The sequence below is a fragment of the Terrapene carolina genome, unplaced genomic scaffold, assembly GCF_002925995.2.
Source record: "Terrapene carolina triunguis isolate 2854851 unplaced genomic scaffold, T_m_triunguis-2.0 Scaffold22, whole genome shotgun sequence".
Taxonomy (NCBI): domain Eukaryota; kingdom Metazoa; phylum Chordata; order Testudines; family Emydidae; genus Terrapene; species Terrapene triunguis.
Window position 1 is genome coordinate 9,364,717 of NW_020664373.1, and position 27,847 is coordinate 9,392,563.

A 27,847-nucleotide genomic window follows, 5' to 3' on the forward strand; every position below is an offset into this window, starting at 1 on the left:
TTCAACGGTTTCTGTGCAGCGATCTGTGTGCGGGAAATGGAGTCCGAACTGCTGAGGCGTATGCTGACGAGTCTCGCCAGCACGTAACGTTTGGCTGTCGAACTATTCCTTAAGATCCAAAGTGACAGTGAGGGTGAGGAGTCTGACGATGCTAGCGAGCCGCGTAACGCGTACGACACGAAATTGCTTGTGGCATTCACGGACATGCTCAGCACCGTGGAACGCCGCTTTTGGGCTCGGGAAACAAGCACCGAGTGGTGGGATCACATCGTCATGGAAGTCTGGGATGACGAGCAGTGGCTGCAGAACTTTCGGATAAGAAAAGCCACTTTCATGGGACTGTGTGAGGAGCTCGCCCCCACCCTGCAGCGCAAGGACACGAAATTGAGAGCTGCCCTGCCAGTGGAGAAGCGGGTGGCTATTGCAATCTGGAAGCTGGCAACTCCAGACAGCTACCGGTCGGTCGCAAACCAGTTTGGAGTGGGAAAGTCGACCGTTGGAATCGTGTTGATGCAAGTTTGCAAGGCCATTAATCGCATCCTACTCAGAAGAACCGTGACTTTGGGTAACGTGCAGGAAACAGCGGATGGCTTTGCACAAATGGGGTTCCCTAACTGTGGAGAGGCGATAGATGGGACACACATTCCTATTATGGCACCACCCCACCTAGAATCCGAGTACGTTAATCGGAAGGGGTATTTCTCTATGGTTCTCCAGGCGCTTGTGGATCACCATGGGCGTTTCATTGACATTAACACAGGCTGGCCCGGAAAGGTGCATGACACACGCATCTTTCGGAACACTTGGCTGTTCAGGAAGATGCAGGCCGGGACTTTTTTCCCAGAGCGGAAGATCACGGTAAGGGAAGTTGAAATGCCCATTGTGATCCTTGGAAATCCCGCTTACCCGTTAATGCCGGGGCTCATGAAACCCTACACAGGGAGCCTTGACAGCAGCAAGGAACGGTTCAACTACAGGCTGAGCTGGTGCCGAATGACTGTGGAGTGTGCCTTTGGCCGTTTAAAGGCCCGCTGGTGATCTCTGTATGGGAAGCTGGACTTGGCCGAAAACAGCATCCCCGCTGTTATATCCGCGTGCTGTGCCCTCCACAATATTTGTGAAGGGAAGGGTGAAAGCTTCACTCAGGCATGGACCTCCGAGGTTCAACACGTGGAGGCTGAATTTGCACAGCCAGAGAGCAGGGCTATTACAGGGGCCCAGCGCGGGGCTGCAAGGCTTAGGGATGCCTTGAGGGAGCAATTTGAGGCTGAAAACCAGCAGTGATATCTGGTGCTCTGCACGGGAGTGAAGTGCATTAGTTCCAATCTTTAGGAATCAGTGTCTGCTAAGCAGACAAGCAGACTTGCAGTGCCTGTTTATTTCCTGGGCTAAGGAGTCTTACTTTATGCAATAATAAGGAATGTTTTCAAAGCCAAAGAATCCATTTATTGAAAAGAAAAAAAAATTATTTATTGACAAGAAACAAGGCGGTGGAGTGGGGAACGGTACAATCACAGATTCGCGTATGTCCTGTCTGGTGTGCTGTGCAGTGAGTGCTGCACTTCAGGACAGCTATACTGCATGGTGATGGGGGTTGAGTGCAGAGGGTAAGGGTCGTGGTTTTCAGGGCTGGGTGGTGAAGATACTGGTGTTGGAGGCAGCGAGTGGCGTGAAGAACATGGAAGTTGGGGAAAGTAGGTTGGAGGTGACAGTGGGGCACAACGGAAACAGTTTTGGGACAAGGGCTGTAGGGCAGGGTGACGTTTGCATTTGCGGTACTGCTCCTCTTTCTGCATGGCTACCAGCTCCTGGATAGCGTCTGCTTGGCGCTCCAGGATGCTTATGAGCCTACCAGTGCTTTGCTGCCGGTGCGCAGTGCTTTGCTGCCAGTGTGCTGCGTTTTCCTGGCGGATCCTGCTTTCTCTCTCCCTCCAGTTCTGTGCTTTCTCATTCTCTTTAATAGATTGCCGCATCACTTCTTGCAGCATGTCTTCTTTGCTTTTTCGCGGTCTCTTCCTGAGTCTTTGCAGTCTCTGAGCAGGCGATAAGAGGGACGGCTGAGGTCTCAAGGTTGATGCAGCTGTATAGGCAAAATGCAACATTTAACAGAGTCAGCATTGTTTATACCAGACAGAGTAATGATTCCCCCTGCCCTTAAGGAGTAGAAAACACACAGGGTCTACACAACAGCATAATTTTCCCGTCTGAAACAGAGCACACATATCCCACGGGAGCCTCAAAATGGTGAGTAAGGGGGACTGATTGTTTCAGGGCTGCACTGGCCTCTGGGTTTCTGTGCCTTGGGGAGAGCCAACAGCTTCAGGGGGCACCTATACTGAACACTGTCCCAACATTTTCCACAGGAGTTCGTCCTGGACGATATCTTGCTGCTGAGGGTGATCTGGGAAGCAAGGGAGGGTCTTGTACTGCAATGCGGCTTCCGCCCTGGCCCATATGCAGCTTGCCTGTGTGCAGCAATGGTCCCCCCGCCCCTTGCGGCACAGTGGCGCGGACACGTTAGCCTGGCTGGGACAAGGACCACGGTGGCTCTCCCGATAAACCTGCGCAAGAGCATTGCACACGTTCTGGATGAGACATTCGAGGAGATTACCGAGGCCGATTACCGCGATGTGATAAACCACATCAATGCACTATTCCGCATCTAGGAATGCATGCCTAACCCTCCTCTCCCAAAGAGCCCGCACCGAAAAAATTCCTTCCCGAAAAAAAAAACCCGCTTACCGGGAACCTGCTCTTCTCTTTGTCCTCCACCAAGTACTGGCCGCTGCGACTGGCTACCTTCCTCCTGGCTTGAGAAGAGCTCCTGCATGGCTCCAGGGATTCCGGGGTTTCTCCATCCGGCCCACCACCATCACTCCCGTTTTCCTCCTCCTCCTCCCCCCCCCCATACCAGCTCTGAAGTGTCCATGGTGGTGCTCGGAGTGGAGGTGGGGTTAACCCCAAGTATTGCATCCAGCTCTTTGTAGAATCGGCAGGTTGCGGGGGTAGCACCCGAGCAGCCGTTTGCGTCGCACGCTTTGCGGTAGGCACTCCGCAGCTCCTTCACTTTAATCCTGCACTGCAGGGCGTCCCAGTCATGGCCCCTTTCCATCATGTCCTTTGATACCTTCCCGAAGGTATCGTAATTCCTACGGCTGGAGCGCAGCTGGGACTGTGTAGCTTCCTCCCCCCGAAACACTGATGAGGTCCAGCAACTCGCCATTGCTCCATGCTGGGGCTCGCTTGGCACGTGGAGGCATGGTCACCTGGAAAGATTCGCTGATAGCACTCCACGCCACGCCCGGCTGAGCAAACAGGAAGGGGATTTTTAAAATTCCCGGGGAATGTAAAGGGTCGGTCACACGGTTGGTTACCTGAGGCCAGGGCAGTAGAGTTTGAACTGATGACCAGAGCGGCTAGAATAGGCATTGTGGGATACTGCCGAATAAGTCTGGAGGCTATTCACAGAGCATTGGGCGGCCACACTGGCACCGCAGCGCAATACTCGCTATTCCTCTCGGAGAGGTGGAGTACATGCAGCGCTGCAACCACGGAGATACAGCACTGCAAATACCTTGCCAGTGGGGACGGGGAGTGAGTTACAGCGCTGGGGGAGCCTTTACAGCGCTGTAACTCGCAAGTGTAGCCAACGCCTACGACTGCCCTGCCAGAAGAGAATCTCAAGCAACAAGAGTAACCATTCAAATATTAAGTTGGTATTTAAACACAGTGTGTATATAATGGCCATTGTGATGGTTTTAGGTATTTTGATAGAGTAGTTTCAACATTACTCCCAAATCCCTTTATTTTCTGGATTTAAGTTGGAAACAAGTAAATTCTCTGAAAACATTTGTGATTTTTTTCCCATTGCACAGAAATTTTATATATTTCCACACCACTGGTTTTGTTTCTGATGCAAGAACATTTGCAATTTAGTAGGTTCAAGTTCTGCTCTCAGGTACACACATCCAACCTGTAGTAAGGTATGTTAGGAAAGACAATGAAGATTACTTGGCTAACAGAGTAATGAAATATGGACCACCACTGATGCAAAACCAGAATATTTCATATTTATTTCTCCCTGCGCCATACTATATGATACAATTAACAGCAGAAATTATTTTCTGCTTTTTTTGGCATAAATTTATCTTACGTTCTACAACAGGTATACAACGTAAGAATGGTCATACCGGGGTCAGACCAACAGTCCATCTAGCCCAGTATCCTGTCTTCTGACAGTGGCTAATGCCAAATGCTTCAGAGGGAATTAACAGAACAGAGTAACTATTGAGTGATTCATCCCTGGTCATCTAGTCCCAACTTCTTGCAATCAGAGACTTTGGCATACCAAGAGTTTGGGGTTGCATCCCTGACCAGCTTGGCTAATAGCCATTGATGGACCTACTCTACATGAACTCATCTCATTCTTTTTTGAGCCCAGTTATTCTTTCGGCCTTTACAACATCCCCTGGTAAGGGGTATGCTGACTGGGTGTTGTGTGAGGAAGTACTTCCTTTTGTTTGTTTTAAACCTGCTGCCCATTAATTTCATTGGGTGACCCCTAGTTCTTGTGTTATGAGAAGGAGTAAATAACACTTTCTTATTTACTTTCTCCACAGCATTCATGGTTTTATAGACCTCTTTCATATCCCCCCTTAGTCATCTCTTTTCTAAACTGAACCGTCCTCATCTTTTTAATCTCCCCTCGTACAGAAACTGTGCCATACCCCTAATCATTTTTGTTGCCCTTCTCTGTACTTCTTCCAATTCTAATATATCTTTTTTGAAATGGGGTGAGCAGAACTGCATGCAGTACTCAAGATGGGGGCATAGCATGGATCTACAAAGTGGCATTATGATATTTACTGTTTCATTATCTACCCCTTTCCTAGCAGTTCCTAAAACTGTTAGCTTTTTTGACTGCTGCTGCACATTGAGCAGATGATTTCAGAGACTTATCCACGATGACTCCAAGATCTCTTCTGTGAGTGGTAAAGGCTAATTTAGAGCTTATCATTCTGTATGGTTTTCACCTATCAACACTGAATTTCATTGGCAATTTTGTCACCCAGTCTTGTGCGATCCCTTTGTAACTCTTCACAGCCAGCTTTCGACTTAACTATCTTGAGTAATTTTGTATTGTCTGCAAAACTTTGCCACCTCACTGTCCACCCTTTTTTCCAGATCATTTAGAATATGTTAAATAGCATAGGTCCAAGTACAGATTCTTGGGGGACTTCACCATTTACCTCTCTCTATTGTGAACACTGACCATTTATTCCTACCCTTTGTTTCCTATCTTTTAACCAGTTACTGATCCATGAGAGGACCTTCCCTCTTATCTCATGACTGCCTATTTTGCTTAAGAGCTTTTGGTGAGGAACCTCGTCAAGGACTTTCTGAAAGACTAAGTACACTATATCAACCAGATCGTCCTTGTCCACAGGCTTGACGACACCTTCAAAGAATTCTAATAGATTGACGAGGCAAGATTTCTGTTTACAAAAGACATGTTGACTCTTCCCCAACATATTGTGTTCATCTATGTGTCTGATAATTCTATTCTTTACTATAATTTCAACCAATTTACCCGGTGCTGAGTTAGGCTTACCAGTCTATAATTGTCAGGATCGGCTCTGGAGCCTTTTTTTAAAAAAATGGAATTACTTTAGTTATCCTCCAGTCATCTGAGACAGATGCTGATTTAAGCAATCGATTACATACCATATTAGTAGTTCTGCAATTTCATATTTGAGTTCCTTTGAAATTCTTGGATGAATACTATCTAATACTGGTGACTTATTACCATTTATCAATTTGTTCCAAAACCACCTCTATTGACCGCCTCTAGTCTGGGATGGTTCCTCAGATTTGTCACATAAAAAGAATGGCTCGGGTATGGGAATCTCCTTCACATCCTCTGCAGTGAATACTGATGCAAAAAATTCATTTAGCCCCTCCGCAATGACCTTGTCTTCCTTGAGTACTCAATTAACATCTTGATTGTCTAGTAGCCCAATTGATTGTTTGGCAGGTTGCTGTTTCTGATGCACTTAAATTTGTTGTTGTTGTGTGTGTGTTTTGCTATTTGCTCTCCAAATTTTTTTTTTGGCCTGCCTATTGCACTTTTACCCTTGACATGCCAGAGTTTATGCTCCTTTCTATTTTCCTCAGTAGAATTTGACTTCTAATTTAAAAAAAAACAACAACAAGAAACAGCAATTTACATATTAGGAAATACAGAGAGCGCTACAGAATGCAAACCTGTAACCTTGCTTCGAGAGCTTGGATGGTAAGAAAACCATTCTCTTGTAGTTCTTCCGTAGGAGGAAAATCCTCTTTACAATTGATGTTGCTCTAAAGAAAACAAAACATTAGTCTACCAGCTGAAAGCAAGGTGCAGCTTATTGACATACAATTATAGAAGAACCTATGATGAGAAATTACAAAGCCACAAGGACCATAATGTGCAATAAAAAAAAAAATCTTATCTACCAAATGAAATTAGAGGTTAATGGTAAATATTGCAAAGACCAATTTATGAGAGGTTAATTAACAAGCGCCAGGCTCTTAATTAAGTGTCTTTGGTTGACCAGAAAATAAACAGTGTAGCAAGTGTTGCTATATGAAGTATCAACATGAAGCCTCTTCGGCAGCATTATTTTAATTTCCCCAAAGATCTTCTATTATTGACTATCACGTCAAGTCAGATAGTTATTTCAATTGATTCTTGTTTGTTATAACCTCACTATTAAAATCATAAGGCATTTTATTCAAATTCAAATTTAAGGGGATTTGACAACATATGTACAGCTTCACTTTGCAGAAATATTTCTATTAATATATTGAGGTTCTGTTAATGAAATTTCATTAGCATGTACTGAATGGGTAAGAAAAGGTAAACTGAACTTACTTCATAGCTGACCTCTCCCAAATCTGTTATAATGAATGTACTTAAATTATCTGTATTGGATTCGTTCTTAAAAAGCAATAAAATTTGTTCAGTCCCAGTGCCAATAAAGTCATCTACCAGAACAGACGTCACTTCTTGCCATCTGGAAGCAACCTGCAGTTAAATGCAATATTAAAAATGTATACACCTTTTTCTAAGACATCTGTATTTGAGATTCAATTTTGTTACAGTTTGCCTACAATTATTCACTTTTTAAAAGAGCACATAAGAGAGCAATTACTATATTTGCACAAGCAGGTACTTTTAGTCTAGGGCAGGGGTGGGCAAACTTTTTGGCCCGAGGGCCACATCAGGGTTGCGCAACTGTATGGAGGGCCGGGTAGGGAAGGCTGTGCGTCCCCAAACAACCTGGCCCCCACCCCCTATCCGCCCCCTCCCACTTCCCGCCCCCCTCAGAATCCCCAAACCATCAACCCCCCCGCTCCTTGTCCACTGACCGCCCCCTCCCGAGACCCCCACCCCCATCTAACCCCCCTGCTCCCTGTCCGCTGACTCCTATCCACACCCCCGCCCCCTGACAGCCCCTCCCCCCCAGGACTCCCCCCCCACTATACAACTGCCCTCTGCTCCTCATCCCCTAACCAGCCCCTACCAGGATCCCCCGCCCCTAACTGCCCCCCGGGATCCCAACCCCCTATCCAACACCCCCTGCTCCCGGTCCCCAACTGCCCTCCCAACCCCTATCCACATTCCCGCCCCCTGACAGGCCCCCTGGGACTCCCACTCCCAACCCTCCCTGTTCCCCATCCCCTGACCACCCCCTCCTCCCTGTCTGCCCCCCAGGATCCCCCGCTCCCTGCCCTCTTACCAGCAGCAGGAGCTCGCAGCCGCGACACCCGGCCAGAGCCAGCTGCGCTCCCCATGCTGCCCAGCGGGAGTGGCAAGCCAGAGTGCTGCCCGCGCGGCAGCGTGGCTGTGAGGGACGGGGACTAGGATCCCCGGCTGGGAGCTCAGGGGCCGGGCAGGACAGGCCCGCGGGCCGTAGTTTGCCCACGTCTGGTCTAGGGGCTGGACCATGGTACTGTGAGCTAAAGTCTCAAATTCTGTTCCTAGCTCTATCATTGACTAGCTGTGTCACCCTGGACAAATTAGTTATCTTCTCTGTCTCAATTTTCCCCATCTGTAAAGTGCATATAATGTCTTTAAAAGAAAAGTCCACTTTTCCAGATAACGTCTTTCAAATACTGCAACTTTTGAGTGTTTAGTCTTAAATACAATTTACAATAAGAATTTTCAGAATTTATTGAGACCTGTGATTTAGTCATGTGATTCCCATCAATATTAAGATAGTTGTAGAGCTAAATTCTGCACCATGTATGGAAAACTAGCTTATTCACAGAACAGTTAAGGAGATGGTAACTTCAGGCATTTAGAGCCCTCCATTTTCCCTCTCAAAGCTCAAATTACAAACAAAAATATCAAATTAAATGTTTATGTCAATTAGGTCCATTAAATGCAGAAAACTGAACAAAAAGTGTATTTTGTGCACTTTTAAGGCAAACTAAGAGTTTCCAAATAAAGCAAAATTATGCAGAGCTTTGGCAGCATATCAAGAAAACACTAATAATTCACACTGCCTCATGAATTTAGGAAAACTAAAGCCAAAAAATGTCCATGGGCTTCACCTGCTGCATTTCTTTGTTGCCAAAATGTCAGGGAAAGTTAGTAAAATTCAAGCAGCAAATTTAAATTTGGGGTCAATATCAATTCAGTTCAGTTCTCTAAAATGGATTATGTAAAAACATTCATAACAGAGTCTTGCTATATGGGCAATTCTTATTCTAAACAACTTTTGAAATAGGAATAGGGACACCGGCCAAGTCTCAATTTTTTAATTAAGCAACTGAATCATTTACTTGTTGTTTTTTAGACATATCACAGAGCAACACTAGGAAAGATGTACCCTACTGTATTTAGGTCATTTTAATGGAAACAACATAAGGAGGAGCAGAGGGTGAACACTAACCTCTCTCTTGTGGGAACCTGACTTACAAATGTAGATGGGGAGAGGAAATAGAACCCTTAAAAACTTCCATTGTTTCTAGCTATATAAGACCACAATACCTGAAAGCTGTCTCTCTGCACAGCACAGACATTTCCAGAAGCAAATGACACAACATACAGCACGTCATTTCTGCTTGTTGTCGCTACTTGTATTGAACAGGGCTCCTCATATGGAAGCTGGCAGATACCTTTAGGAAGACCATCTTGGAACCAAATCAACTGTTTTTTGTGGGTGATGGCAACAACTGATGTTCTGAATTGGCTTCTTGATATAGCAGTCCTGCAGACATGCACACAAGATATCACGCTGCTATAGGCATGAGGCAGAAAACAGATGCCAGTTAATATTTTCTGATTTTCAATTGCATATACAACAAACTCACTACCCCAGATGGCTCCATCTGATAACGAAAGTGTTTGCCCATCTTTTTCTTCTGGCAAACAAGCAGTTCTCGTCCCTAATACTACGATGCCTTCATTCTCAATCTCATCCGCCCATTCAATGGAAGAAAACTGAACAGAAGCACTTAGCACTGTGCAAGTTTTGGTAGAGACATAAAAGAGTTTTTTGGCATGTCTCCATAATACTGTTGGACCATTAAGCAACCTTATATCATTTTTCAATTCATAGTCCAATTTAAAATTTAAGCACTGTTCAAATTTGTTGGAGCTGTGAAGCAACAATAAAAAGTATTTGAAAACACTATTATTTTTTTTCTTTCTCATCAAAATACAGGGGAGATTAATTCCTGTTCTGAAGTCTGCTGTACAGCTGCAACGAACAATTTTAATATTCAAGCTCCCACCATGCATGCTGAACAGTCCTGAGGATTTTTGAACAAACAGCTTAGTGCCACTGTCATATGCCATTCTGTTGACATGTAATCTTGTTGTTTTTTCAGCCGCACATTTTGCTTTTGACAGCTGAAAAATGAGGACTTCTCCATTGTAAGATAAGATGTTTTCTTGTTCATCTGATAGCATTTCCCTTTATGGTTATTCCACTACATGAATTCTGGACGTCTCTCCATTTTTCATTAGGATAATTTTTCTGTTGAACAAAATTTGTAATCCAACCGATCTTTTTCAATCTACAAAAGTAAAAAAGAAATAAAAGCTTTTTAGATTAATTGAATATAAGTCACAAGGATTGCATATAGAATCATAGAATATCAGGGTTGGAAGGGACCTCAGGAGGTCATCTAGTCTAACCCCCTGCTCAAAGCAGGACCAATCCCCAGACAGATTTTTGCCCCAGATCCCTAAATGGCCCCCTCAAGGATTGAACTCACAACCCTGGGTTTAGCAGGCCAATGCTCAAACCACTGAGCTATTGGTTACTGGTTACAAACCAATCATATGGTCCCTGCTATAAAGTTCTGACCTTAATGTGATGTTTGCCACAGTTACAAATGCAGGACTAGAATCAAACTTAGCAACTTTTTAATCAAATATAGATAATCAGTAACATTTTGTGGTAGAGATTTAATATTTTTACTCTTAATATGACAAAATATATTTTAGTTAGTTTTTGACATTGTTATTTACCAGAATTATTAATTTACTGGCTGCCAACAATTCTACAACACAAAATAATTTATTTCATTTAAGCTATTTGATAACAAAATTCTGTTAAGTTGTTTCACACGTATGGAATCATGAAAATTCAAGAAGATAGCTCTAGGAAGAAATTAAACACATCAGGAAATTGCAACTCCAAGAACTCCCAAACTATTTACTCAGGCATAATTCTATTTACATTTAAAGAATTTATTACATAAAAACGGCCATAATCGGTCAGACCAAAGGTCCATCCAGCCCAGTATCCTGTCTATCGACAGAGGCCAATGCCAGGTGCTCTAGAGGGAGTGAACCTAACAGATAATGATCAAGTGATCTCTCTCCTGCCATCCATCTCCACCCTCTGACAAACAGAGGCTAGGGACACCATTCCTTACCCATCCTGACTAATAGTCATTAATGGACTCTTGAGCACAGTTACACAAAAAGGTCTTTTTTAAAAGACTTCATTTTCAGAATAAGAATACAATTATCATTGTTGCCTAGAAAACCTTTTCTAGACAAAACGTAAAGAATGGAGGCAACCTAAGCCAAGTGACAGGTCACAATTTATATCCCAACTACATATTCTTAGCAAGCTCCTGAGAAGAACAAAGGTTAATTTCCATTAGCTGGTCCCACAAATCAATAGCAACTGAAAACAGCTTGATTTATATCTAGTTTATTTTTAGCAAGGAAACAAGCAGATATTGGGAAAGTAAATTGAATTCTTAGCTGCATTTAAAAAAAAATCAATACTATACATTGTGAAAAATATATGTTTTAAAATATGTAGCAACCATTTTAATAATACTAAATTACTTCCATACTAAGCCCTATAATTAATCTGCTCACAAGCTTCTCAAACAAAATTGCTTTTCATGTAATATTTCTCATTTCAACTGATGTAGTTTGAAAGTGATTTTTTTCATCCAAATCTGGGCCAAGTTAGTTGAGCTTTTCTGAGAAAAAACCAACACATTTTCCCCATAAGTTCCATTCAGAAGTTTTTTTCTTGGATAACAAACACATCCAAAGCAAGACGCTTCAAACTTGGCGTATTAGTTCTTATTGAAGCTTAAAAAGCGAACCAGGTATAAGGAAAACTGATCAGCAGTTGGAGACAGTTAGGAACTTTTAAAGTAGACGAGCCTGATCTCGAGCCTGTTCTTCTCTTCGGAGTTCGCTCTGCGGAGGCAGAACAAGGAGCCTCTCCGAAGAGAAGAACAGGCTCGAGATCATGCTCGTTTCTTCCGGGCTGTGTGGGGAGGAGCACGGGCAGCACCCCAGGGACACGGGATGCTGATCAGGTGGTTTCGCAGTTTCTTTGAGCATCATCTGGACCCAGGGAAAAGAAGCCCTTGAGGAATTCCACCATGATTTCAATAATTTCCATCCCACCATCAACCTCAGCCTAGATCAATCCACACAAGTGGTCCATTTCCTGGACACTACTGTGCTAATAAGCGATGGTCACATAAATACCAACCTATACCGGAAACCTACTGACCGCTATACTTACCTACATGCCTCCAGCTTCCATCCAGGACACACCACACCATCCATTGTCTACAGCCAAGCTCTAAGATACAACCGCATTTGCTCCAATCCCTCAGACAGAGACAAGCACCTACAAGATCTCTATCAAGCATTCTTAAAACTACAATACCCACCTGCTGAAGTGAAAAAACAGATTGACAGAGCCAGACGAGTACCCAGAAGTCACCTCCTACAAGACAGGCCCAACAAAGAAAATAACAGAACTCCACTAGCTGTCACCTTCAGTCCCAACTAAAACCTCTCCAGCGCATCATCAAAGATCTACAACCTATCCCGAAAGTTGATCCCTCCCTCTCACAGATCTTGGGATACAGACCTGTCTTCGCTTACAGACAACCCCCCCAACATGAACCAAATACTCACCAGCAACCACACATCACTGAACAAAAACACTGACCCAGGAACCTATCCTTGCAACAAAGCCCGATGCCAACTGTGACGGGTTGGATCACAGAAACCCCCTTGGGAGCTGCCACCCGATGTGCAAAGACTACCCCTGCTTCTGTTTTCCCTGCCAGCTCAGGACTCCAGCACCCTGTCTTGCTGAGCGAGACACTCCAGTCTGGCTCCAACACAGACCCAGGGTCTGAATTACTTGTCCCAAAGCTGCAAGTTTACCCGAAAACAGCTCATAGAAGTGTGCTTGTCTTTAGCACTCAGATGCCCAACTCCCAATGGGGTCTAAACCCAGATAAATCCGTTTTACCCTGCATAAAGCTTATGCAGGGCAAACTCATAAATTGTTCGCCCTCTATAACACTGATAGAGAGATACGCACAGTTGTTTGCTCCCCCACGTATTAATACATACTCTGAGTAAATTACTAAATAAAAAGTGATTTTATTAAATACAGACAGTAGGATTTAAGTGGCTCAGAGTAGTAACAGACAGAACAAAGTAAGTCACCAAGCAAAATAAAATAAAATGCGCAAATCTATGCCTAATCAAACTAAATACAGATAATCTCACCCTCAGAGATGCTTCAGTAAGTTTTTCTCAGACTGGACAACTTCCAGGCCTGGGAACAATTCTTTCCCCTGGTACAGCTCTTGTTCCAGCTTAGGTGTTAGCTAGGGGATTCTCCATGATGGCTCCTCTCCCTCTCTGTTCTCTTCCACCCCTTTATATATCTTTTGCATAAGGCGGGAACTCTTTGTCCCTCTGGGTTTTCACCCCCCCTCACTGGAAAAGCACCAGGTTAAAGATGGATTCCAGTTCAGGTGACATGATCACATGTCACTGCAAGACTTCATTACTCACTTGCCAGCACACACATATACAGGAAGACTCACAGGTAAACACAGTCATCTGCAGACATTGGTCCTTGTTAATGGGAGTCATCAAGATTCCAAACCATCATTAATGGCCCACACTTTACATAATTACAATAGGCCCTCAGAGTTATGTTTTATATTTCTAGTTTTAGATACAAGAGTGGTACATTTCTACAAATAGGATGATCACACTCAGTAGATTCTGAGCTTTGTAATGATACCTTACAAGAGACCTTTTGCATGAAGCATATCCCAATTACCTTACATTCACTTATATTTTTATAAAACCATATAGACTGCACAACGTCACACCAACTCTGTCCACATATCTATTCAAGTGACATCATCATAGGACCTAATCACATCAGCCATACCATCAGGGGCTCGTTCACCTGCACATCTACCAATGTGATATATGCCATCATGTGCCAGCCATGCCCCTCTGCCATGTACATTGGCCAAGCTGGACAGTCTCTACGCAAAAGAATTAATGGACACAAATCTGACATCAGGAATCATAACACTCAAAAACCAGTAGGAGAACACTTTAACCTGTCTGGTCATTCAATGACAGACCTGCGGGTGGCAATTTTGCAACAGAAAAGCTTCAAAAACAGACTCCAGCGAGAAACTGCTGAGCTGGAATTGATATGCAAACTAGATACAATCAACTTAGGCTTGAATAGGAACTGGGAATGGCTGAGCCATTACAAACATTGAATCCATCTCCCCTTGTAAGTATTCTCACACTTCTTATCAAACTGTCTGTACTGGGCTATCTTGATTATCACTTCAAAAGTTTTTTTCTCTTACTTAATTGGCCTCTCAGAGTTGGTAAGACAATTCCCACCTTTTCATGCTCTCTGTATTGTGTATATATCTCCTCAATACATGTTCCATTCTATGCATCCGAAGAAGTGGGCTATAGCCCACGAAAGCTTATGCTCAGATAAATTTGTTAGTCTCTAAGGTGCCACAAGAACGCCTGGTTTTTTTTATAGATAAGTTTGTGATAAGAACCAGCAGATTAAAAAAAAAGGTAACTGATGAAAAAATTGCCCTGTTTATGCAACAATCTCTCCTTTCTGTACGATTGAGAACCCACACTTCATTAACATGGTTCAGTCACTAAGACCAGGATACAGTCCACCCAACAGAGTAGATGTCGCAGGCAAATTGCTGGATAAAGTGTATGAAAGAGAAATTGAGCAGTGTGCAAAAGGTCTAGAGGGTGAAATTGTTAACCTGAGTCTCGATGAGTGGAGCAATGTCCACAATGATCTTGTTGTATGTGCTTGTGAGAAAACAGAAGAAGGGAATGTCTTCCTTACAGAAACAATTGATACATCAGGAAATGCGCATACATAGCAGAATACTTACAAGTAGCAGTAAAAGCTGTAACAAACTGTGACAAAAAAATTCAAATGTCTAGTATGCAGCTTGGTCACAGACAATGCTGCAAATGTATCCAAGATGAGAAGAAATTTAGAGGAGAGTCCCAAGCTAACATAATATAGTTGCAGTGCTCATTTGATGCACCTCCTAGCCAAAGACGTTAGTGTTCCAGAAATAAAGGCTAACGTTGTTGAAATTGCAAAATACTTCCGTAACAACCACTTTGCAGCAGCTGCTCTGAAAAAAGTGGGATGGAGCAAGCTAACTCTCCCAACAAGACATGCGATGGAACTCAGTAGTGGACTATTTTGAGCACTATATCAAGAACCAGCCTAATCTGATGACGGTTTGTGAATAAAATCGTGAAAAAATAGATGGCACTGTCAGAGCTAAAGTTCTCAGCATTGGGCTTAAGAGAAATGTTGAACACACGCTGAGTACCCTGAAGCCTATTTCTGTAGCCTTGAACAAAATGCAGGGAAATAATGCAGGGAAATAGTTGTTTTATTGCTGACGCTGTTGAAATATGGAAGGAACTGAGTGAGATCTTAAAAAGAGAAATATGCATTGACAGAGTTAAATTACAAGCATTAAAAAAACAAATGGGACAAGCACTATCTCCAGCTCATTTTCTTGCAAATATTCTCAATACTCGGTACCAGGGTCAAACCTTAACTGCTGAAGAAGAGGAGTTGGCTATGACACGGACATCCAGGAATCATCCCTCCATAATGCCGACTATAATAAACTTCAGAGCTAAAGGTGAACCATTCAAGAAATATATGTTTACTGATGGTGGTTTAAAGAAAGTCACACTAGTGAATTGGTGGAAGTCACTTAAACACTTGGATTCAGAGACTGTTGAAGTGATAATGTCACTTTTAACAGCAGTAGCTTCTTCTGCCGGTGTAGAAAGAATATTTTCTTCCTTTGGACTAATTCATTCCAAATTGAGAAATCGTTTGGGACCTGAAAAAGCAGGAAAACTTGTTTTTCTTTTCCAGATTATGAACAAACAGGAAAATGAAGGTGAAGATGACTGAGTTAGCTACAGAAGCCAGTATTTTAAATTTCTCATGTTGACCTGGCTGACATAGTCGATTTAAATTTTTAAAAAATATTTCATTTAACCATTTTAGTAAAAACAATTTTAACAAAAACAAACCTGATTTTAAAATACTTGAATGTTTAACTAAATTCAAAAATTCATATGCTTTTTTTGTTAAAATATTATATGTTTGCTTTTGAAAAAAAAAAATCCAGAATACATAACGTTGTTGTTTTAGTTAAATAAAATGATTTAAATGTCTGTCTGTCTGATGTTCTCCTTCTAATACAGCATGGCAAGAAAATCCTCCAAATATTAACAACTAACCTGTTGAATTGGAGATAGTTCACCTCCCAAGGACTTCATAAATATCTGCTTCAATTACCTTTGGTAAATGAAATAACCAATCATTCATTTTCTGATATAGCTGTAAAACTAATCAGACAAGTTTTCAAAATAAATCACTGTAGTGTGTACCTTCTAAAAATGAAACCTTCATCTATCTCTGAGTTGTGAAGAATATGTATTAAGGTTATAACAACCAACAAAAATGCACTTTTATGTACAAATCCATGATTAAATTGAGTCTTCCTGACTAGTGATTTAAATCAATTTGATTTAAATCAAATCCACCCTGGAAATACAACCTGGCTACAAGTTACCATTCACAAATTGCACAATAATAAGAAAGAGATAATAGATAAAAAATGGATTAAAATTTGTTGTAAAACATTTATAGTAAAAATTTAGTTGAAGTTTTCGTGGATACATTTTTTTTCATTAACAGTCCCACAAAAACAAAAGTGACCACATTCAATTTATAAAAGACCATGTTACAAGTAATTTGTTAACCTGTATTAGTACATCTACTAGTAACTTGTACAAACAAAGTTATACCCATCCAATGAACACAAGTTAACATTACCACAGGAATGGGCAAGTCATTTAGTCACTCGGTACATTAGTTCCCCAACTGTAAAACAGGAATAGTAGTAATTCCCTACTTCACATCAGTGTTGTGAAGATAAATACATTAATGATTGTGACAGTCAGATATTATAGTAATGGAAATCACTTAAATACCCAAGATTTATAAATAGTCTGCAAAAGTGAGGTTCCTATTTTATACAGATTCTTATAACATCCTCATCACTGTAGTATGTGTGCGCCATTTCCTATTTTTCAAATTCAGTGTATCTAAAGACCCAGAACTTGCAACTAATTCACCCGTGTGCTGAAATGGTACCTGTCTGTGCAGAGCAAGTTGCAAGATAAGCCTTAAGATTGCACCAAAATAGGTTTTTCCAAGTAACAAACTTTGCAGAAATAGTATTTTCATTTAAAAAGCAAGTTAACACCTCTGATAAAATTTCTATCTAGGAATGATCCAAAAGGAAGGGAACTATTGTTCTAGCCATCCAGTGAGGAATCCCCCCATTACTCCAAGTACTTAATAAGACAATCTTACAAAAATGAGTGTTCTAAACTACATGTAAAATCTTGGCTGCCGCATATTACAGTATATTCGCATTAAAGCTACAATACTAGTTGCATTCTTCTGCTCTGTTTAGCAAAGTGCTTTTTACAGTAGCAGATGTTCACTGGGCAGATAGGATTTTTTCTAGCACCAAAATCTGGAGATCGTCCAAGGTTTTCCATTTATGGCATTGTTTTGTCATGGATTCCAACAGCTCTCCTCTTCAGTCATACTTTTTGATCAAGATGAAAGATATCAATAAGCTACTTATAACTACATGTATTAAGGATGTATAATTCACAAAAGAGAAAAACTTTACTAACTTGTACACTTTAGATAGAAAAGTAGCTCTCTGCATACCTAACCATCCTTGGACTAGCCAAGCTGAACCAGCCCAAATATAGCAGCAGACCACATTCAGAAATTACCAATTGAATGGTTGCCACTGGATGTTGCAACTCACACCATCAATGTGGTGAGAAATGCAAGTTGCAAGTGACTTATCAGGTGATGTGTACATTTTACAACTTTGAATGTGGGCAGAACACTTAGATTCTCTATTCAGTCTGATAGTTCAGCTATCAACTAGATCAGGGGTCGGCAACCTTTCAGAAGTGGTGTGCCGAGTCTTCATTTATTAACTCCAATTTAAGGTTTCGTGTGCCCGTAATACATTTTAACGTTTTTAGAAGGTCTCTTTCTATAAGTCTATAATATATAACGAAACTATTGTTGGTGTCACTAGGCATAGCTACCAGGTAACTCGGGGGAGTGGAAGGCCATAAGTGCCGATGAAACTCCTTTGCTCTGGGTCTAAGTGAACCACAGTGACTCCATCTTGTGAACTTTCACCTACTTCTATGCTAGCTGCTTACATGCTGAAGCAGGCTGAAGCAGAAATGTAAGGGTCAGCTTTTTTCTAGCAGACAGCTGCTGTTTTGCTCGCACTAACAGAAACGTAGTGATAAGACGGGGGAAGACTGCTGCACAGGCCTTGCAAGGCCAAAAGATAAGCAGGCGAAGGGAAACTTTTCTAACATGCACAATGTGTACCTGCTGTAACTGCTATTGGGTAGGGAGGGGTATGAGGGAGAAACCAGAACAAAAGGCTTACTGAACAGAGCTTGGAATATAAAAGAGAAAACTTGCTTGTATGTGCTGTGCTTGATTTGAGATGCGCCTGTCTCTCAGCAACAATTTGAGATCTCAAATAAACTTGGTTTACTTCTCCATACCTGGTGTGTCTATTAGTGCGGCGCACACCAGGCAACGAACCCCGCTGCTGCCTCCTCGGGCCCTTTTGGGCTGGCAACACTATTGTTGTATGTAAAGTAAATAAGGTTTTTAAAATGTTTAAGAAGCTTCATTTAAAAATAAATTAAAATGCAGAGCCCCCTGGACCGATGGCCAGGACCCGGGCAGTGTGAGTGCCACTGAAAATCAGCTCGCGTGCCGCCTTCGGCACCCGTGCCATAGGTTGCCTGCCCCTGAACTAGATGAACGCTGTTCGTGTAAGTCAGGAGAGTCCGATTCCCAAGCTAGATAAGAGTGGGCAGCACCTTTCCCAATCTGCCCCTCGCCCCCAACACACTTTACTAAAGTCCTTTCCTGAGATGTGTAAATTAAATGCCAAAAGTAAAACTCAGCCCAAACCTCAGCCACGGGTTTCGCTGCGCTGCGGGGTCCTCCCTTCAGCCCACACCTGAAGTCATCGCTCTTTACACAGCCAATCCCTTACTTCCAGGCAGAGTAACTAGCCGCCTACCCCAGAGAGGCGGCCCTGCCCCGGCCCCTCGCAGCTCAACACGTGCCCCCAAGGGGGTGAGCGTTGCTCGGGCGGGGCGAGGATTGGGCTGAACACACGGGGGGGGGTCGAGGCGCTCCGTAGCTGTTCCTAGGCAGCAGCCAGAGGCGCCAGGCGCGGGGGCCGTTACACAGGCACGAACCTCCCGACCCCGTAACTTCGCTAACTGCGCCCCGGCCCCGCCGCCGCGGTGGCGCTGAGGGCAAAGGGCAGCAGACCGCACCTGGCCGCGCTCGGGCCCTGCCCCACCCGCGCGCGCCCTTACCCGCCCTGTGCGCCGCGCGCGCCGACAGCTCCCAGCTCAGCTGCTCCCGGCCGGCTCTGAATGGCCCGCCACGCAAAGCATTGTGGGAAAGGAAACTCTCCCGGAAAGGCTGGCGGGGGGGAGGGGGAGAGAGACAGACAAGAAATGACGGGCAGGCGCTGGGCGGGGCTTTGGGAGGGGCGGGGCTGTCTCTCAGGCGGGCGTCATGGGGGCGGACGGCGGCGGGCTGATTGACCTGTGGGGGTAGTTCCGGGAAGCGCGCGGCGTTAGTCGGCGCTCCCTTGCTTCCCCCCCCCCGCTGCTCTCTTCGTCACGCGCTCCCCTCCCCTTCCGCTGCCTTGTCACCAGCTGCTGCGGGGACCGGGGAACCTCAGCGGGACCATGGCCGGCGTGAGTAGCTGCGCGAGAGCGAGGCGGTCTCTGTCCCCTCCCCCTCCCTACTGCGGAGCCCGCTGACCCCGGGGAAAACGAGGGTGTCCAACTTGCGGGGGGTGGGGACACGAAGGACTGGGGAGGGGAACTGCTGGAGGGTATGGGGTCGGGGACAGGGGAGGGGGACCACTGGAGACCATGTGGGTTGGAAGACACAAAGGAGTGGGGTGGGGGGAACTGGGGGAGAGGGGGATACCTGGGAAAGGGGTGTGGGGGTCTCATACCGGGTTTATCCTCTTGTTTCTCAGCAGCAGGACAAGGCTGCCTTAATTAGCGAAACCAGACGACGCTTTGAGACTGAATATGTGCCAGGTTGGTACCATGGTGGTGGTGATGTCCATCTATTTTAGGGTTTCATGTGCTGTCCATCCCCAGCTGTAATGCTGGGGTAGTGTTAAGACAAGTGTTTCTTCACATAGATTGCACATCACGTGGTTTGCACAACCCTTCATTATTTTGTAATGCTTGTGTCATTTTGCCATTCTCTTTTCCCCATGCACCCAAGTGAATTGATGTCTTGTCCTTCTTCAGGTGAGTTGACATGCAGAGCCCTTCATTTCCCAGATCATGGGAACTAACACACATTCATGCTGTACACACTTGGTAGTTTCTGTGAAATGAGTTGTTCCTGTTTATTCCATTTTCTACTACCCAGGTGACTGCATCATAAATCATCACTGTAATTGGTGTGCTTCTAGTTGGCAGTGTTAGAGAGGAGGCCAAGGATAAAATGGGCATAGTGCTGATTCACTTTGACTCCTAATATTTTATTATTATTATTATTTATATTACACTAGGACCTAAAAGCCCTAGTCATGAACCAAGACCCCATTGTGCTATACACTGTATAAAAAGACAGTCCCTGCCCCCAAAGAGCTTACACTCTAAATATAAGACCAGACACAATAGATGGTCTTAAAGAGGTCTCTCTGTGTCTGTGTTGATTTTCCCCATGTCTTACACTGGGGGAATACATAGGGTGACAGCACATTAGTTAACACAACATCAAATAACTCCATTTAGTATTTAGCATTGTGGTATTAGAAAACATGCTAGTTATGTTTTCTAACACAGCCAGTGTAAACATACTCTAACACAGTGCTTCTCAACCTATTTACCATTGTGGGCTTCATATGCAGCTCTCTATGTGTTGTGTGGGCTGGTGCATCCACACAATATATATGCTACCTGTATGTCCCTGAGGATGCCACATGGGCCTCAGCTGTGTGCCAACTGGGCCACAAGCGGTCCATGGGTTGGGAACCACTGCTCTAACATGATCTCAAACATGATTTGGCATTCAGTGTAGATAACATCTCTCCCCTTTCTTCTTAGGAATAGAAGAACCCAGCAGCATAAGAACTATGATACTGTGTCAGACCAATGGTCTGTCTAGTCCAGTATCCTGTCTCCAACAATGGCTAGAACCAGAGCTACAGGGTTAGTGTACAGAATAGGGCAGTTGGAATGATCCACCTTTCTTCCCCTTCCCACTCCCCCCTGGCTTCTGGTAGAGGTTTAGGGTTGTCCCGAGCATGGGGTTGCATTCTCAACCATCTTAGCTAGTAGCCATTGATGAATCTATCCTCCATGAACTTATCTAGTTCTTTTTTTTTAACCCAGTTATACTTTGACCATCACAACATTCCATAGCAATGAGTTCTAGAAGTTAATTGTGCAAAAATGTACTTCCTCTTCTTTGTATTAAACCTGCTGCCTATTAATTTCACTGGGTGGCAGCTGGTTTTTGTTTTGTGGGAAAGAGTAAATAATATTTCTCTGTTCACTTTTTCTACACCATTCCTGATTTTGTAGACCTCTATCATATCCTTTTTAGTTGCATCTTCTCTAAGGTGATCAGCGCTAATCTTTGTAGTCTCTTCTTTTATGGAAGCTGTTCCATACCCTTCATCTTTGTTGCCCTTCTTGGAACCTGTTCCGGTTACGTTCTATCCTTTTTGAGATGGGGCAACCAGAAGTATTCAAGGTATGGGTACACCATGGATTTATATAGTAGCATTATGCTATTTTCAGTGTTCTTTACTATCCCTTCACTAATAGTTGCTAACATTCTGTTAGCCTTTTTGACTGCTATTGCACGTTGAGCTGAAGTTTTCAGAGAACTACCTACAAGTGATTCCAGTATCTCTTTTCTTCAGTGTATATATGCAGTAAATTGTGTTAGTTGAACACCCTGGACTCTACCCTTTTAATATAGGCCTCAAACCTTCAAATGCACATTTGCTTTAACTTTACACCCATGAGTAGTCCCATTGAAGTTAAACACGTGAATGAGTGTTTGGGGTTTGGGCCATAATAAGAATTCTTGTGACTTGATAGTGAGTGCTTATTGTGCTTCCTCTGCAGTTCTGTTTTTAAAACAAACAAACAAACAAAAACCTTGAATGCTGCATAATTTGACTCAAATTTAAATTTGGGGCACATTAATCTTGATTTTTTTTTGTTACAGTAGAAGTGGAAGGGACAGCTATGGTTAAGTTTGTATAATGGCCAGCATTCAAACTCCCTGTTTTCAGTAATTATGAAAGATTGTAACTTTCATCTTTTGGGGCTGCAATATTTTAAGCTTTGCCTGAAGGTGAATTTTTCTTTACTAGTTTGGGAGGGCGGGAGAGGGGGTGCTGTCATTGAGCTCAGTGAGTTTCGAGTTCAGGGAGGGTGGATATACGTTTCCCACTATACAAAAGAAATACATTTTGCCACTTTTTAAATCGACCAAGCAGCTGCAAAACTTGTAATGAAAAATTGAACTTTGTCATGAAAATATTCCTGATTAAAGAGCAGAACTTTTTAATTTCTAATGATATCTTTTCAGCCAACAGCTCTGACTAATAGATTATATTTTATTTGGTAAATCCTCTGTGTATATGTACCTTCAGTATATTTTTCTCCGCACAACTGTTTTAACCAGGCACCTGTGCATAGTCAGCCTTCCTTAGCTGCAAGTTTTGTGAATTTGTTTAAAAAACACATGACGTAGAATGTACTATATGAGCATGGCATGCAATATTTACAAAGCTTTCTAGCTCACTCAAACAAAACCGAATTTCATCATAACACCTCTCTTCCTTTCTAGGTTTCAGTCCAATCTCTCTTTTTAGCTGTGGAGCTGTTTAAAAATAAATAACAAACATCATTGTCACTTTAATAGCAAATTTTTTTGTTCCACTCATCTCATATTCTAAAATGTCTTTGCCTCTCTCTGGTCAAAGAGAAATTATATACTGCTTGAGTGCTGATAGAATTATTAAAATATATACCATGGAGCAGAAGGAACTTACCATACCATATGAAATCTCTACGTAAGTAAAGATGACCTTGGCAGTTCCGTAACAGAACTGTGAGACATTGGGGTTCTTGTTTGGATTATAAAGCCTCTTGAATATTGTCCTTTTCAGACAGGAAACCATTCCTTCCCCCGTATTAGTATTGGGGAAGGAGGATTACTCTTTATCAGTGTGATATTATCATGAGACCATAGCCATGTCAGGATGGTCGTGGGTGGTTATCTAATGCTGCTTTGGTCCTTACACAGTCTCTGTTGAGAAGTAGTATAAAATTCTCTAAGTTATATCTTCTTGGAATAGGGAGCAGCCTCCCTGATCATAGCTAGAGAAGTCTGTGGAATTTCCATGGGCTATTAGCCACAAAAGCTGTGTTGGGCTGGCTAAAACGCTTAAAGAAGAAGCTTATACCATTGCTACTGGAATACAAATAGCTGTTATACTACAGTACTTGGAATTTCTATAGAAATACCTTCTCCATAAGCCCCTTTTCTGGTCATGTTCTAGAGGTTTTTTCTTTAGTTCTATTTTTTCCCATGAAAGCAGGATTATGATTTCTTCAGTTAATTTGCCCCAAGGTTGTAATTCTTTGTTTGTGGCATCATAATCCTTCATGCAGTAATCAAGTGCAGTGTGAAAAAATGAGGATTTTGGCTTCAGAGAGGAATAATCAGCAGCAGAACCAGACAAGCTGTTAAGAACATAGAACATGTTATACTTAATTTTCCTCTTCCCCTTATCTGAGAAAATGTGAGGAACTCTGAGTCAGATACACTGATGAACACCTGAAACAAACATGGACTGCTCTGTTGTAAAGGAAGAAAACACTGCTTGATATCCAGTTCTGTTAACCTGTCTTAAATTTGGGCACCAGCACTGTAGGAGGTAGCTTGAGAGATGTGGGCTGCTGCTGTGTTCATAGTGTCCACTAAACTTGCCTGGAGTATTATAGTTACAAAATGGAAAAAATGGTCTACTTCCCATTTACAGAGGGGCTAGGAGAGGTAAAAGCTAGTCATTGTGTGATATTGTTAAATTCTTAGCATATTTGAGTATGAGAGAACTGCAGCTTCCACTGTTTTGCTTCTTTCTTTAATTACACAAGGAAGTCAGTGTCTTTAATTATACTGGGGAGAGGTTTTTTGCCCCACAACAGAAAGGTACCATACCATAATGCAGAATTCATGATTTCTGTGTTGTCTCAGCAGAGAAAGCAGACTAAAATTGAGGTGTCAGTGTCACGAACATGGTTACTATTGTTGTAATGTGACGTTATATTGTTGTTGTGTTGTTTATTTGTTTTGATATGAAAAGTTGGAGAGCCTTTGAAATATTAGTTTAGTGAAAACACTTAAACCTATATTGGCTGACATTCAAGCTTTTTTTCACATTCCATAAAAAAAGGAGTAAATTAAAAATATATATTCCTTGTCTGCTCACCTTTAAAGAAATTTGAATATGAAATGTAATCTATATTAATTGGTATATCTAACTACAAAGACTAAGGCCAGGTCTATACTACCACTTACTTCGGTATAACTAACATGGCTCTGGGGTGTGAAAAAGCCACCCCTCTGAGCGATATAAGTGACACCAACCTAAGCGCCGATGTGGACAGTGCTATGTTGGCGGTAGAGCTCCCACCGACATAACTACCGCCTCTCGCGGAGGTGGATTCATTATGCTGACGGGAGAGCCCTCTCCCGTCGGCATAGAGAGTCTTCACCAGACGTGCTACCACGGCACAGCTGCATCGGTGAAGCCACGCCGATGTAGTGTTTCTAGTGTAGACTAGCTCTTCATCACATAGTTTTTGAACCATCTTAGATCTAAAGAATAATCAGACAGAGTATACTGCTGTGTTGATAATTTGCAGTGTAGGAGTTAGGAATCAAATTCACCATTTGAGAAGTTTTTCAAAGCTTTTTATAAGACTGGTTAATCGATGTGGTTAAAGTAACCAGCTGTTTAATAATCAGATATAGTTTGAGAAATAATACAAAACTTAAGGCTTCATATAAATATAGGATAATTTCACTCTCATTTCCCAAAAGAAGGGTACTTGCATGAGAGTGCCTCTTTGTCCATGTCCCTTGAAGCAATCTGGAAGGAAGATTAGGCAAATGTGAGGTATCTGATCTGGAAAACGTATATGTTTTCATGTTCACTATGATCTGAGTTTTTCTTACATTTAAAAACATATATCAATGTTGTATCTTCTGTCTTCTCTTTTTGAGTTAAAGGAAACAGCCTGTGCCTATGAACAAAAATATACTTTCTAGTATCAAAATGCTCTGTATTTGAATATTGTAAATATGCTTTTAAAAGTTCCTTTTGCTCAGCTTGAAGGATTAGTGGCTGCTATCTGAGCAGTACTGATGTGCAAGATTGTGGCAGTGCAGTTTGGCCCATGCAGTGGGGGGGAAAAATAATCTTTTTTGAAAGAGCTGTTGACATACGTGGTTGGGGTGGTGAGACAGAAACAATGAAAACAAGATTATTTGCCAGTAGTGACTGGTAATAGCAATATCTTCTGTCAATCAGTCTTACATTTTCCTCTTTTTTTTTTTTTCCCTCTGCTAATACTTTTCACTGCTTAGGAAATTTCTACAAGTGGCTTTACGTTGCTACTGTTAGTGTTCCTTTCCTCATGTAAGTAGTGTGATCCTGAAAGAATAATACTAATTGTTTTAGTGATAGCTTAATCATTCCCATGCAAAGTCTTTAGTAATAAGGGAGGAGAATTGAAGAAAAGATATTAAATATATGTAATTATATTTGAATTATCAATTCATGTTTTTCCTTAGGCATCAGTGCATTTTCAAATATAATTTTGTCACATTAGTTTTTGAGATTTTTCCCATATGTAGTTCTCTTGGTACACATAACTCATTCCAAATGTAAGGTTTGTTCCTGTTCTCATTTAAGGCAATGGCAAATCTGTAGTTGTCTTTAATATGAGTAGGATCAGACCCTCCATGTTTTGAATTCTGTGTGCTGAGAGAACCATGATTTACATATATGGGAAGGGCTCACAGAGGCTAGTGCTGTGACTAGTTTTTTTAAAAAAACAGCCCAACACTCCTTAAGGGCAGATGTGTTGCTTGCCTGTTCACATCTGTTTAGGTTCTGAAAAACATGTTTTTCCAGGCTCTGACTCAACAAGCTGAGAAATGATATATTTACATTTGTATCCGTGCAGATAATGAAAGAATAAGGCCTTGTCTACACTGCAAAATTTTGTCAGCAAAAGCTGGGTTTTGCTGACTAAATAGGGGAGGTGTACACACTACAACGCTGTTTTTTTGTGGCAAAACAAAACCGCCTCAATGAGCGGCATAAAGCTTTTTGTGGCAAAGTTAAACTGACAGAGCAGCAGTGTAGACACTACTGTTCGTTTTGTTGACATAACTGGCTTCCACTAGTATCCCACAATGCCTGTCCTGACCACTCTGCTCACTGTTTTGATCTCTGCTGCCCTGCAGCCATGCACCTCTCCCCTTTCAAAGCTCCAGGAAGTATCTGACAGGTGAGTGTGCTGCTCCATTTAGGGAACAAAGAGCAAATCATTAATGTTAAATGCTCCTGTTCTGCCCTGCACTAGGAACACAGACTGGGAGTTGGGGTGGGGAGGGACTGCTGTGCTGCTTTGACATTCCTCAGCAGGGAGAGCTCACAGAGCTACTCAGGATGCTGCTCCCCGCAGCTGAGGAGGTTGTGGGAGAAGTCCGAGGGAATCACAGAACCATAGGCAGGCAGGCAGAGCTGGCTGCTCTGGGACTCGTTGTGTCTAAAGCCCCTTTCAGAATGCGGCCCTGCGAGCATGGGCCGGAGGACTCAGGAGGAGCAGGGGCAGCCAGCGGCTGGAGAGAAGCGGCACTTTCCCCTTCAAAGCGCCGCTTCTCTCCAGCCGTCTTTGAAGGGGAAAGCGCCGCTTCTCTCCGGCCACTGGCTGCGCGGCTGGCCCTGCTCCTCCTGAGTCCTCCGACCCGTGCTCGCAGGGCCGCATTCCGAAAGGGGCTTTAGAGCTGCAGGCCAGTGCCCTGCAGCCCCTAAAGCCCCTGTGTTCTAGGTGGCCCTGCTGGGGGGGGCAACTCTCAGAATCGCGGCTCCTAGAATCGCAGCCATGGGGGCGGTGCCGCGCTGCGCAGAGCCACCTGCATACCCCCTGCACCAAACAGGAGCTGCCCCAGGTAAGTGCTCTGCACTTCCTGCCTGCCCCAGCCCTGAGCCTCCTCCCGCACCCCCACCCTGAGTGCCCTCCCACACCCTAACTCCCTCCCAGACCCTGCACCCCCAGCCTGAGCCCCAGGGGCATCTCCCCACCACAGTACAGTACTGTACAGTATATAATGCCTTTTGTCTGCCCCCCAAAAATTTCCTTGGAACCTAATCCCCTGCATTTACATTAAATCTTATGGGAAAATTGGATTCGTTTAACATTGTTTCACTTAAAGTTGTATTTTTCAGGAACATAACTACAATGTTAAGTGAGGAGTTACTGTACTTAGCTTGTGATCAAATCACCACTTAACCTTTTCTTTGATAACCTAAATAGATTGAGCTTCTCAAGTCTCTCACTGTATGGTCTGTTTTCCAGTTCTTAAATCATTCTTGTGGTTCTTCTTCTCTAAACCCTCTACAATTTTTCAACATCCTCTTTAAAGTATGGACACAATATTCCAGTAGCAGATTCATTGGTATTGTAGTTAAAGGTAATATAACCTCCTTTTCGTACTCAATATTACTT

At 43.0% G+C, this 27,847-nt stretch overlaps 2 protein-coding genes across 5 annotated transcripts in view; one reads left to right on the top strand and one right to left on the bottom strand.

Moving 5' to 3' along the window:
* The window catches only part of LOC112117537 (FA complementation group B), a 39,529-nt gene extending 20,086 nt beyond the window's left edge, over positions 1-19,443 (bottom strand). Inside the window, exons 1-4 of the mRNA XM_026648571.1 lie at positions 19,361-19,443; positions 9,038-10,068; positions 6,914-7,066; positions 6,265-6,357 (exon numbers count right to left, since the gene is read on the bottom strand). Coding sequence (XP_026504356.1) covers positions 6,265-6,357; positions 6,914-7,066; positions 9,038-9,961 — 1,170 coding nt within the window. The 5' untranslated portion in view covers positions 9,962-10,068; positions 19,361-19,443. The remainder of the gene's footprint in view (positions 1-6,264; positions 6,358-6,913; positions 7,067-9,037; positions 10,069-19,360) is intronic.
* A 252-nt stretch (positions 19,444-19,695) lies between these two features.
* LOC113406090 (motile sperm domain-containing protein 2-like) overlaps positions 19,696-27,847 on the top strand; it is a 58,339-nt gene continuing 50,187 nt past the window's right edge. For 2 of the 4 annotated variants that reach the window (XM_026648583.2, XM_026648606.1), the window contains exons 1-2: positions 19,700-19,750; positions 20,041-20,104. In XM_026648583.2, coding sequence (XP_026504368.1) covers positions 19,742-19,750; positions 20,041-20,104 — 73 coding nt within the window. In that variant the 5' untranslated portion in view covers positions 19,700-19,741. Of the gene's footprint in view, positions 19,751-20,040; positions 20,105-27,847 lie in introns of all 4 variants that reach the window. The other 2 variants (XM_026648590.2, XM_026648597.2) reach the window with 2 other exon arrangements.